General features: G+C 31.1%; 1 protein-coding gene across 1 annotated transcript in view; it reads left to right on the top strand.

Moving 5' to 3' along the window:
* LOC148300160 (uncharacterized) overlaps positions 1–5,089 on the top strand; it is a gene marked incomplete at its 3' end in the record, with an annotated part of 128,450 nt that extends 123,361 nt beyond the window's left edge. The window contains exon 4 of the mRNA XM_088275171.1: positions 4,882–5,089. Coding sequence (XP_088131297.1) covers positions 4,882–5,089 — 208 coding nt within the window. The remainder of the gene's footprint in view (positions 1–4,881) is intronic.
* Positions 5,090–14,027: the final 8,938 nt, after the last annotated feature.

A 14,027-nucleotide genomic window follows, 5' to 3' on the forward strand; every position in this document is an offset into this window, starting at 1 on the left:
TTATGAGCCATCTTTGGAGTTAGGATGAAAATGAAGTTAAAAATAAAAAGAGTAAGAAAAAAGTGAAAATATGATTGATAGTCTGTTGAATTCAATTCCATCGTTACAGATATTACGTGTATTTCTGACACCCATATTTCAGGTTCTGATTGATCTGGTCATTCCAAGTCTTTTTTGGCCATCCTCGCTCTGTTCGTTCATTCACATTTTCCATTTATACTTTCTTTAACATTTTCTTGTTATCCATTCGCTCCACATGTTTGTACCACCTTAAATAACTTTTCCTAATGTTTTCAATTATTCCTGGTTCAGCCTTACATTCCTTTCTTATAATTAAAAAAAAATAAACAATTGAATATACCATTTTAATGAGTTTTATTTAGATATACGACTAGTTTCGAAAACTAAGAGATGTTTTTTATCCTCTGGAAAAAATTAAAACTGACCAACAAAAAATATATTTAGGGGTATATATAGGTTAGTAAATATAGGAAAAGGGGGGGGGGTTAAGGAACAAGATTTTTTTTTTTAAAAGGGAAGATTGATAATTATGTTGACGTATTTTGAAACAGTATATTATTAATTAACGTTTTATCTGAATTTATATTTTTTATGTATTCCTTTCTTATATTTTTATTTTTAATTCAGTCATTCAAAAAAACATTTCTTATAAAAACAATGCTGTATCCTATGAAACACTGGGCATAGTTAAGTGTTAGAGGAAAAAACAATACCGATTTCGCTGCATTGTCAAAAAAATACAAAAAATTACGTTAAAAGATTTTTTCATGGAAAAATGTATCTTTTATTATATTGAAACGCGTATAAAGTCCGCTTTTTATTAAAGAAGTTGGGTAAATGACTCAACAAATTTAGCCAGTGTTGTTTATTTCGCCAGCTGAGGGGACAATGTACCTGACAATTGGTTCTCAGGAGTCGTTTTAAATAACTAAGCGAGTACGGCGACTGTAAAACTTTGAAAAGCATCCAACTGTTCTCGGCTAAGCTTCGGGCCATTGTGAAACCTGCTTTGTTCCTGCCGAATTCCTCCCTCCTAGCTACGGCGATAAAACCCGCGGGCACTGAAATAGAAGGGCCATCCTGTAATTCTTTCAGCCCTGAAATTGTCATCAAGAAGAAAAAAGACTGTAATTACCTTAATACAAAGGTTTCAGTACTATGTACAATGCACAATATAACGCGTTATTGTGTTTACAACATTTTGAGCGTTTCAAGTTTTAATTTATCACAGATACTATTTTTTTTGTATGTTAAAATCATTGTTAATTTTGTGGTATGGTAATATGACATTAATATTATTACAGTAGTATTACACAAAGTGAAAGATGAATGATAAGAAGAGTACAACATTCTGAGTGTGTCCAAACACTTGTTCACAAATCTGGATTATCTCCAATGATGGGAGTTATTTTCATATTATTTTTTGAGATTTCATCAAAGATGAAGAAGAATATGGAAGTCTGGGCATTTACGGGGCTGACTACCGTCATAGGCTGGTTTATGTGATCACTTTACACACGTATAACATTCACCTATTCTTCCCATCATTGACAACCACACTACTCAAATATAAAATATACTACTAGAATATGGAAGTCTGGGCATTTATTTACATTTCTATAATGGTCTTTAGCCCCGTAAATGCCCAGACTTCCATATTCTTCTTCATCGTTGATGAGATGTCAAAAAATAATATGATAAGGAGAATGTTTAATTATTATTATATTTATTGTTTCGGCATTCTCTTTGTGGTAAAACCTGATTTAAATTATAACACCTACTACCATTCAACGGCTTTATAATGAATATCTTAGAAAATCTAGTAATCCAAGAAAAAAACTAGTTTTAATTAAATAAATAACGTTTTATTTAAAAATTTCTCACCTTTGCTTTCTATGTTCCCGTTATTCTCGAAATCCACCCACTAACTTACCTCTCCCCCTAACTTACCCCCCTCCCCTCACTTACAGTACAGATAATTTAGTCTTATTAATGCTTTAGTTTATATTTAACCCCGTTAATTGAAGTATCTGTAACTTCCGACACTAGTCGTTAAAAATATATATTTATATAATACTATAAGTGGTTAATTTTTATTTATTTAAAATTTAATAGTAACAAACAATGTTTTATTAATTTATACACTTTTTTTTAATTTTCCTCTTTCATAAACAAAATCAATCGAAAAAAATATTTAAAACTATTTAAAATATTTAAATAAAAATATTTAAAAATATTTTAATTGAGCATAAACTCTATGATATACAGAAGGTATATTATACTCGATAAAGTTGGCTAAATAGTTCAAATAAATATTTTACTTGAATTGAAAATATGGTATTGCCTTGCCTTTGCAAATCAAATGCTTTGAAGCTGAAAATTTAAATCTGGTGTATTTTATATGATGAAATTCCCTTCAATTTCGCGTAACAAACTATTTAACTGAAACTTTCAAAGCAATGGCGAGTTATAAATTGAATGTTTGTATAATATTTCACCGAGTATATAATAACTATGGTAGTATAACTTACATGTACAGTACCCACGCAACATAAATACTGACAGTTTTAAGGTTAAACATATCGCTCACTCCTTTCAACAACGTCACATATCAAAAATTGTCCATTTTTAGTTCTGCGTGTTTTCGGAATGTCCAGAAAATGTACTATATCCCAGCAAAAGCGGCATATTTTTAACTAAATATTTACCCGCTACAGGGCAGAAAGTGTTGTTTTTGGGTTTCATATTTTTTTTTATTTGTTTTATGTATACCTATCTTAATTTTTTAATTTTATCTAAATTTTTTGTCCGCCTCTGTAGTGTAATGGTCAGCACGCTCGGCTACCGTTTTGGAAGTCCCGGGCTCGATTCCCAGGGGGGTCAAATAAATATAAGTGATTTTTTCACTGTAATATTTATTCAATATTACCCTGGACTGGTGCCTGAAGCGGAGGGCTGATCACCTTTCCTTCGTGTGTAAATGATCAAGATAACACTGTGTTCATATGAAGCAGTGCCCTATGCACCATTGGGGTGTGGATAAGGATTTTATTATTTATTATTTTATTATATCTTAATATAGTGTTTTATTTTTATGTTTTCATGGTTTTTATATTGACAGTATAAAGAACGTTAAAAATATAAAACAAGGCGTTTTAATAGTAGAACGTTAGCACGTTTTTTTATTCAATTTAACATACTTAAGTTCAGTTTTTACAGTGTTTTTTTTGTATAAAATACTACGATGTGTTATTCTGAATACGTAAACAAAAAAATACGTTTTAAAGAGGTTTAAAGAGATTCAATACGTAACATTTGCAAGAAGTATTTTTTTCCTTTTTACCTTGTGTATAATGTATGAACGAGAAAACATAAAATTGTCAGATTCTAAAAAGAAATGAGGCAAGGATTTTTCTCTTAAGATAGGCAAGTGTTTAATATGAAAATCTTTGAATATACTTGTATTTTTCATTGCAAGTCAGTTGAAAATGAAATCCATCACACTTCATGTAGAATGAATATTTTTTTATTTTTTTTAGTCCTATAAGGTTTTCACAAAATAATTTTTGGTATCTTTGCTGTGAGCATTAAAAGTTACATAACGTTTAGTAGTTACAAAAATTGACAACATATAACTTCGAAGATTACTTATTATTTTTTGACATCTCATCAAAGATGAAGAAGAATATGGAAGTCTGAACATTTACGGGGCTGACGACCGTCATAGGCTGGTTTAAGTGATCACTTTACACACGTGTAACATTCACCAATTCTACCCATTATTGACAACCACACTACTCAAATTCTTGGAAGTTCTATATATATGAACCAATTTAGAAACTTTGTTCTTGAATCACTAGAACTTCACTAGAGACATCTATTGGTGAGATGTAAAGAAGCTTTTTTATTAAGCAGAAACTCTTATATTAGTATGTGAGATCGGAATCCTCAAAATGTTGAAGATTACTTACATACGACAAAAAAAAAACAATTATATATTTGTACAACGTACATATGCAGGTGTAAACTATATGATCCGCCATAGTAGTGTAGTGATAGACGCATTTGGCTACCGTGATGGACATCTTGGGTTCGATTCCCAGGGGAACGAAGATAAATATATGGTAAGTGATTTTTACTCTCAAATTCATTCTTTATCACCCTGGACTGGTATAAAAAGCGCAAGACTGAACATTTCAGTTTCATGCAATTGGCAATCAAGATAACATTACGTTGATACAATGGAATGCTCTATGCACCATTGGGCGTAGATAAGGGTTAGATGGAGAAAAAGACAAATGCAGATGCACATTTTTTTCTTCAATATTTATTTCTTTAAATGCGAATGCATCAATTTTACATGACTGATGGTTGTCAATTATGCCAAAGATTTTTAATTTGCTGCCCAAAACCATTAAGAATTCCAGTAGTGATTAGGTCTTTAAGAACAGTGTCCGTCGATGGTTGCTTCGCATTGGAAGGGACAAGGTAGAAAGTGATTTAATTAAAGTCCAGGTGTAATTATTTTATTGTAAAACCTTTATGCTGTAAATTATTATTGTATTTCTTCTATGTAATGTTTATAATCTATTTATTAAAAAAAACAAATAATAATAAATAAATATATTTAAAAAAAAAAATGTATTAACATGTTAGTATTTCGGCTCAACACAAGCCATGCCTAAAGAGCCGTAAGACATATTGTAAATGTATCTATGAAATAAATATGTATCTATGAATGTATCTATGTATGTATGAAATACATAAATAATAAATAAAATAAAATGTAAAATAATAAAATCGTTACTCCCGAATAAAAATCTTAGGTCATCTTTATAACCAGGGTATCTCTCTTTCTAGGTGGGTTGGATGAAGGCAGAGGATGGCACAATTCTGACCATACACACAAAAGTCGTGACGCACAACCCCAGGATAACCGTGTCCGAAGATAATCTTAGGACCTGGCAACTTAAGATCAGACAGCTCCGAGAGAGCGATCGCGGCTGCTATATGTGCCAGATAAATACCAGCCCCATGAAGAAACAAATCGGCTGTGTTGATGTTCATGGTAAGTTTTTACTCATATTATTTTTTGACATCTCATCAAAGATGAAGAAGAATATGGAAGTCTGGACATTTAAGGGGCTGACGACCGTCATAGGCTGGTTCAAGTGATCACTTTACAGACGTGTAACATTCACCAATTCTACCCATTATTGACAACCACGCTACTCAAGTTTTTGGGAGTTCTATATATAGGAACCAATTGAGAAACCTTGTTCATGAATCACTAGAACTTGGTGACTAGAGACATCTATTGGTGAGATGTAAAGAAGCTTTTTCTTAAGGTTTTTTTTGTCAAAAAATAATATGAAAATAATACCTGCAATTGAAGATAATCCAGATTTTGTGAAAACATCTTTTTAATTAAAAGTTTCCTGTCTAAAAACCACTATTTCTTCAAATGTATTGCCAAAATTTATAAAAATTCACAATTTCATAAATATTTTTTACTTAATTTGTGGAGTACATGTTTTTTTTATGTTTTGCTTAAGTAAAATTTAATATGTTAAAGCTTATGTACGTATATCGCTCACTCCTTTCAAGAACGTCATAAATCAAAAAACTTGATTTTTCAGGAGAACGTTTTTAAAGTTTAAAAATAAAATAAAATGTATTAAAAATAAATATCAAGCCACTTATTGAGCTTTTTACTTTGCAACAGATCTTTTTAGGTAAAACATGAAGGTTATTTCTCCATTTAAAAATATTTAGTTTATTTAAAAAAATAATTAAAAAATACCTTTTACTCAAAATGCAAAAACAATACTTTCTGCCCTGTAGCGTGTAAATATTAAGTTAAAAATATGCCTCTTTTGCTGGGATAAAGTACATTTTCTGGGCATTCCGAAAACATGCACAACTGAAAATTAACGATTTTTGATTTATGACGTTGTTGAAAGGAGTGAGCGATATATGTAACGTCAAGTATCCTGAAGTATTAAACCTTTCAACTAGAGAGTTAGTTAGAACATTTTAACTTCGGTTCCCTATTAGGAAAGCAATTATTTTTAATGTCGAAGAAGCGTTTGAAACGTTTAGCATCACAACATCGTCCTCACATTGCCCGCTCTTATTATTTCTCAATTACGGAATACCCATTGTTTTAAAGGCAGAAATATATAAGTTTATGTATACCATATTTGAGATGAAACTTAGAATAATATGTATCACACCCTAGAGCGCTCAATATAGGTTAATGAAATTTCATGCTGATTTTTATTTTTTTTTATTATGGATTTATGTTTTGTACTGACATTTTTTGGTGAAACTGCGTTTTATTTAATATTTAAATAAAATAACACTTTATGGTTTTTCCACATGTATGTTTTTATATATGTAATTTTCACATATTATAAATGTGGAAAAAAACTTTAATGTTTTTGTTTTACTATATTTTATAATGGGAACCGAATGAGAAAAATCGAGAAATACATCGCATTTATATAAAATCTTCTTATTTTGAGAACATTTTACCAATTATTCTTTGTTTAAATAATGCCTTTAGAAGAATCTTTCTACCAATGAAATGTTGTTGGTATGTATGTTTATGTGTATGCGTGTATGTATGTGAATGTGTGTGTATACATAAAATCTTCTTAAATGGAGTTTATATTCTTTTTTAACATCTCATCCTTTGATGAGATGTTAAAAATCTAAAATCTTTATGATGAAGAATATGACCGTCATAGGCTGGTTTAAGTGATCACTTTACACATGTGTAACATTAAAAAAATATTTAAAATAAGTGTATATATATATATATATATATATATATATATATATATATATATATATATATATATATATATATATATATAAATATATATATGTATATATATATATATATATATATATATATATATATATATATATATATATATATATATATATATAAATGTATATATATATATATATATATATATATATATATATATATATATATATATATATATATATATATATATATATATATATATATATATATATATATATATATATATATATATATATATATATATATATATATATATATAAATATATATATGTATATATATATATATATATATATATATATATATATATATATATATATATATATATATATATATATATATATATATATATGTAAATGTATATGACCTAATTACGAAACGTTATTCTAGAATCACTAGAATTTCACTATTAGTAAGATGAAAAGATGCTATTTATTGAGCAGAAATTCTTTTATTTGAATTTAATGGAATTTATATTACATATAATGGGATATCAATTAATCGACCCTGCAAATATTCATTCAAAAATTTCGCCTCTTCCAGCAGATTCTTAGCTGCACGACGAGCGTATTTCTTTTTGTATTCTTTTGATAAAAGGTTAGGTAACGGCGTAGTTAAAAATGATATTATTTTCAGAAGTGTTTGCGAAGAGGTCCGTTTATTACTGGAATGGGCGTGTTAGGTAGTTCTTGAAACATGACTTGAAACACAATCAGCACCGTAACTGACTTCTTGCTTTATAATGGAGCGAGCCAACCCTCGTCTCTCTTCCATCCCTCATGGGCATAGCGAACGTGGAGAGCCGTAAAGCCTTTACCCGAGAACTTAAAAACAACGACTGCGTAAAACATTTTCGAAATGAACAATAATTTTATTATTGTTTATTACGAATCCCACAACGGAACAAAGACGAGTGCGAAGAAAAAGTATTTTTATAGGATACACAATTCGCCCGTGCTTACCATCTTCGGTGATATAACAGTACCTACAAACTTTCCTAAAAGCAGAGAATTTTATAAGAGCAAAAAATACATATTTATCTTTTATTATTTAATTATATTAATGTCCACCTCCATAGTGATAATTATTGTGTTTGGCAACTGAGCTAGAGGTCCTGGATTTATGAACCAATTTTGAAACATTGTTCTTGAATCACTAGAACTTCACTAGAAGAAAGCTTCTTTTCATCTTACCAATAGAGGTTCTAGGTTCGATTCCCTTAAGCCATAATAAATACATGTCTTTTTTACTCTTATATTTATATTATATCGTATTACCCTGGGCTAGTATGTCCGCCTCCGTAATGTAATGGTCAGCACGCTTGGCTACCGTTCTAGAGGTCCCGGATGGGGGCTCAAATAAATACAAGTGATTTTTTTACTGTAATATTTATTCAATATCATCCTGGACTGGTACCTGAAGCGGAGGGCTGATCAGTGCAGCAATGCAGTGCCTTATGCACCATTTAGGTGCGGATAAGAGTTTTAAAAAGTATGCGCAGCGCAGGACTGTTAACTTTGCCTTCATATAATTAACAATCAACTTAACATGACATCAATTTGATGCAACATCCCAAGAACTATTGGGTGCGGATTAGGGTCAGTAAACTGAAAACCGGATAGTGAAAAAATATGTATGCAAATATTAGATTTTTAAAGAAATCTAATAGGGCAAGAGTCCGTGTTTCAGCCATATTTGGAATATATATGACACTCACTATGTTGCCTCGATGCTATAGAGCGAGTGGTGTGTTTGCGTCAGCACACATACCACACCGGGATGGGCTAATAATGTTGTTTGTAGAGCACAGATGGGGGCTAGACATTGCGATTGATGATGAATATATTGGTGTACACGTGTGTTTGCATCTGCACTTTATATTGACATATTAATGATATTGAAAAAATATATATAAAATTTATTACTTTACAAAAATATCGCTTTGACCCAAAAATCTATTGTATTTTATCGTAGGGGAGTTATTCATCATTTACAATAAAAGTCAGACATTCTGCTAAATCCTAAAAGGTTTGAATATATTTATGCGTACATGTATTCCTTAATCGATATAGCCCAAATCCTGCGATATTCCCCATCAACTTGATATAAACCCGGGGATAAAACGATATTGTTATAACTGTTCGCTAAGTGTACACGTCAGTCCATGGGATACAGGGATATAACCATAATGTTTTATGTTTTTCATGCGAAAGACCGCCATCCCGGCCGCCGCACTTACCCCTCTCTTGCTAGGCCACCAATACTTTATTTCGCCTTATTTTACGGGGGATTTAACAAGCCTTTAAAATATTCATAAGCAATCAGTTGAAGTAGCTAACCCCATATCATACACATGGGAATCATTTTTGTTTACCGATTCTTACGCGGACTTTCTAGAGAAAAATACGATTAAATAAATGTGAACAGTTCACATTTCAGAATCTCCTAAAAAAATATTACCCAGGATGGAAAATTTTTATTAAATACCAGTTTTCATCCCTTGACGCTTTTCAGCACGGTAAATATTTTAGTTTACTTAATTTTTTTTATCTAAAACGTTTAATCAATATTTTATGTCTGGAATTCATCACACTTTGTAACTTCAGCCCATGCTCTAATCGAAAACAAAACAAAGCGCGATTGATGAAAAACGTAATTTAAGCTTTCAATGCCGTTTACATTGAAAGACTGATCCAGGCAAAAAACTCATTATTCAAATTCTCATCTCCGACACCAGAAATTTTCTGTTAGAAAATTTGCTTAAATATTGTGTCATTTGGATGGAAAATATTATCCTCTTCTTCCGCTTCAGTTAGGACTGTGTCCGGCTTTTCGCGTAACCTGCTCCTGGGAGGTAGATGTTCAGCTATTTCTTCATAGTTTGGATGGTCTTCCTAGGGGTTTCTTACCTGTTATCTTCTTGTTTTCTGCTATCCTAATCACTCGATCCGAACTCGCTATCCAACATTTAATAAACATGATTCAATCGATGTTGAATCAAATAGTGGTCAATATGAAAAATTATTTGGTTATTAATTAAAAGACTACTAAAGTATTTAGTCCGCCTCCGTAGTGTAATGGTCAGTATGGTTAGCCACCGTACTGGAGGTCCCAGTTTTGATTCTCAGGGGGGTCAAATAAATAAAAGTGATTTTTTCATTATAATATTTATTCAATGTTACCCTGGACTGGAAGCTTAAGCGGGAGGCTGATCACTTTTCCTTCATGTGTTAACGATCAATATAAATATTGCGTTTATAAAATGCAGTGCCGGATGTACCATTGGGTGCGGATAAGAGTTTGAATGAAAAATGAATGCAAATGTAAATAACAAACATTTTTGTAGAAAAAAAATGACTACGACGAACCTCAAAGAAAATGTCTCAAACATTAATAAGAACTAGCCTAATAAAGTTTTTAAAAAAGAGGTTCTATTATGGTATATGAAATGCAGTTCGACTAAGCAATATCAGTACAAAACTAAAATATAACTTTAAAAACTCTTTTTTTAACATAGACTTTAATCTTTCATAAGATTTTAGTGCGATGCTATTTCCTCTATGGACGCCGGTTTCCGTTATTCCTCGATTTAAATCACGACAATAACTTGTTGTAATGACCTTCATAAAAGTGATTGGTATTTGATGGCGAGGTATCGAGCGAGCCTCCATTTTTTATTATAAATTACTGATCCTTGAAATGATTATGCGAATCTTAATGGAATATTCCTGCGTTCATATTTCACCTGCGACTTGCGTAAACACACCTTTTAGCGGTGGCAATACCGCGAAGGCCTCCGACATAAAACATCCCCTAAGTGTCGTGACGTGGCCCGCGCTCCTCGCGGCTTCAACACTTCATAAAAATATTTCCCTGCAACAATGTGCGGGGGGAAGGGAGTTCGGGGTAGGAAGATGAATTAAAAAACATTTCTCGCTTGGAAACAAATTTTAAAAGAAACAAATGGAGCTGGAAAAAAGCTCGTGGTGGAAGATAAAGCGTTCGCTCTGAATCGTGACAATCGTCTCTTTCAACTTTATATCCGGCCTAGACATTTTTGATTTATAAATAAGACTAAATTAAAAATTATATTCACAATATTTGTATACACTCAAACTGTCGGGTTGTGGTCCCGTGGTTAGCGTCGCGGACTCATGAGTAAGAGTTTCTCGGTTCGAACCCACTCTACCACATTTTGATACCTATTTCTAAAAATGAGCTGCTTAGGTTCACAGAAATAGTGTGAAATTGAAGTGTTTTGAATATTGAAAGCATTAACCTTGTGGATCATATTGATATATTATGTTGAGAAATAAAAAGACTTTGTTTTTTGATCCACTCATATTTTTATTTACCAACTAGTTTCATAAAGTCATATATTAAACCTTGAAGAGGGCAACAGGTTGTTGCCGAAACTAGTTGGTTAATAAAAATGTGAGTGGATCAAAAAATCTTTTTATTTCTCAAAATAATATGAAATTCAAGTATTTTTTAAAAAGTAAAAACTCAAATAATTTAAATAATGGTCGAAATGTAAATTCACAAAATTTTGGGTGTTCAAATCCTTGTTTACTTATCTGAGTTACTCAAATAAGAGCATTTTATTGAAATTTAATTTTTAAGATTCAAATAACTGGTCAATTGATAAGGTTATTAAAAATGAAAATCACATGTGGGTATCTCTTATTATGTGAAATACTTCGGTAAGGATCTTGCGTACATTAAAAATAAGGGTCTTCTTTAAATAAAAAGCTTACTCAAATCAACTTTAGATACTGCCGTGAACTAGCACATGAAATGACCTGTAAATTATTTACAAGCAAACAAGGTTGGTTGAATGGTAAATATTATGCGTGTATAAAGTGATCACTTAAACTAGTCTATGACGGGTCGTTAGCCCTGTAAATACGATAATATTAAGATATCAATAAAAAAACTTTTTATCAATAATAAAAAGCTATTCATTAATTTAGAATGAACTTTAGAATAACACGATGATTGAAATGTAAAAATAAAACGCTTGTATAAAACCACGTTTTTGAGATTATTTATGTTAACACGACAAGTTTCAAGAACTACAGATATTCTCATTAATAGTTGAAAATATAAACAAAAAACATTAGAAAGTGGTAGTATTTTTTTTTAAATTACTTAACGTCCAAGTGACTCTGAAATCTAGCTACGGCTTATGCAACACCGCTTATCATGACCCTACTCAGGCTTCAACTTTTTATAGCCTTTGCCTTCTCGAGAGTGGATTTACTCTTTATGTTTAAAGTAACTATAATTTCATGTAATTCATGAGTGAAAATTCTACGCAAAAACACTCACTAAATGGTAAACTACAAGTGTCTTTTTTTATATTTAAACTTAATATGAAAAATTCTGCTAAAAATGCATGACTTGTAAAAAAACAGAGCCCAAGTATGTATGTTGGTGTTTTTCAAGATGTCTGAAACAAAGTAGCACTTTTTAGTGGTTAGTATCAACAATTCATAAAGTTTAAACTTGATACTTGAACCACAATTCTTCTGAGCATCCCATATGCAGGTTAACCTATAAAAGGTATCATCTAATTTCGCAACATATAGCGGAATATATGTAAGCACATACGTGCCAAGGACTCTATATAATGTGTGCACTATTTGAAGGGAATACTCGAGTATTTGTACTTACATCGTTTCAACGTGGTTTTGATCCGAGGCCCCTAAGTTTCCACGTCATAAATAAAGTTTCCGACAATAAAGTATCCACTCTGGACAGTCGACGGCTCAGCGCAGTAGGGGGTAGGGTAGGTTGATAGATTGGTAGGTACTTAAATATCTTATGTGGGTGGGTATATTGCAAACTAACCTACAACTGAACAATTCTACAACTGAACAATTCCTTTAAAACAATTTCGAGTAAACTTTAGAATTTTAGAATTTCATTCATTGATCCTTAGATCCTTTGTGGTAATATTTGTCCATTTTTAATTTTATTTTAAATTGGTAAATATCACTATTAATTTATTTTTATTGATTCAGCGTTTGATTTGTAAAACTTTTTTGAAATATTAAAATCAAACACTGATTTAAGTATAGGTACTTAACTGTATCTATGTATATATATTTTTTTTAATATTTGAAAAACAGAAGTTAATATTGATAATATTATAAGACAAAACAGTTGTCAGGATTTTTTAAATAAAATTAACAACTTAATAGACTCAGTGTTTGAATTACGAGTACATATTTAAAATATCACTCTACCTCAAAATTTTATAAAATGTAGGGTAGACTGGGTACGGTTGAAACAATTTTGCTTATATTGTCCATAGTATTGCTCTTTACAAGTCAAGCGATGATAAAGATGCATTAAATACAAGAGCGTGTTTCTGTCTACTAATGGGAAGTATTATTTCAGTACCCGGTGTGTTATTTTTAGTGGCAGATCAAATTTAAAAAATATATCCGATTTGTTTCAACCGTCCCCATACCAGGGGCAGTTGAAACAGTGATTGGGGTCAGTTGAAACACACGCAAATAAATCAATATTTAATATTGTAAGACGTTTTATTCATTATTTATTTTTGTGTTTTAAATAATTATGGCACCGCATGACAATATTAATCAGTCTACATATATGTAATGAACAAAAACAACTAAAAACAATGGCATTTAAAAAAAAAACAAATCGAACGAAAATAATCTGTGAATAAACTAAAAGGAAACACTTCTGTCATTTTGATTAGTCATAAATCAAGCGGAAATCTAGCTTTGGGATCATTCTGAGTCGCAATTGTGGCAAACATAGCTAAGACCACCTTTTGTGCAGTCTTCTTGAGCCCACAGTTTACAAGTGGTGCACTGTATCCACTTTTCATCGGATCTGCTCTCTGAATACAGTGACAGACAAACAAGACAATAGCACTCGTCCTCTTTTGATGATGATTCCTGTTGCGTATTATGATTATTTTTTCCTTTAACGGTCCTTCTACTTTTTCCTCCATGCAATCTTTTCTTCACTTACTTAGTTTTCATCCGTTTCAACCTTATTTCATGCTCCTTTCTTATCTTTTCTTTTTCTGTTTTTTTTTAGTAGCAAGTATTTTGCAAGCTCCTGCTCCTGCTATTTATTAAAAACTTTGTTGTGGGGTTCATATCCCATTTTCTTCTTCACCAGATGCAT

The sequence above is a fragment of the Brachycentrus maculatus genome, unplaced genomic scaffold (assembly GCF_059751285.1).
Source record: "Brachycentrus maculatus isolate JH-2025_06_01 unplaced genomic scaffold, ASM5975128v1 h1tg000810l, whole genome shotgun sequence".
Taxonomy (NCBI): domain Eukaryota; kingdom Metazoa; phylum Arthropoda; class Insecta; order Trichoptera; family Brachycentridae; genus Brachycentrus; species Brachycentrus maculatus.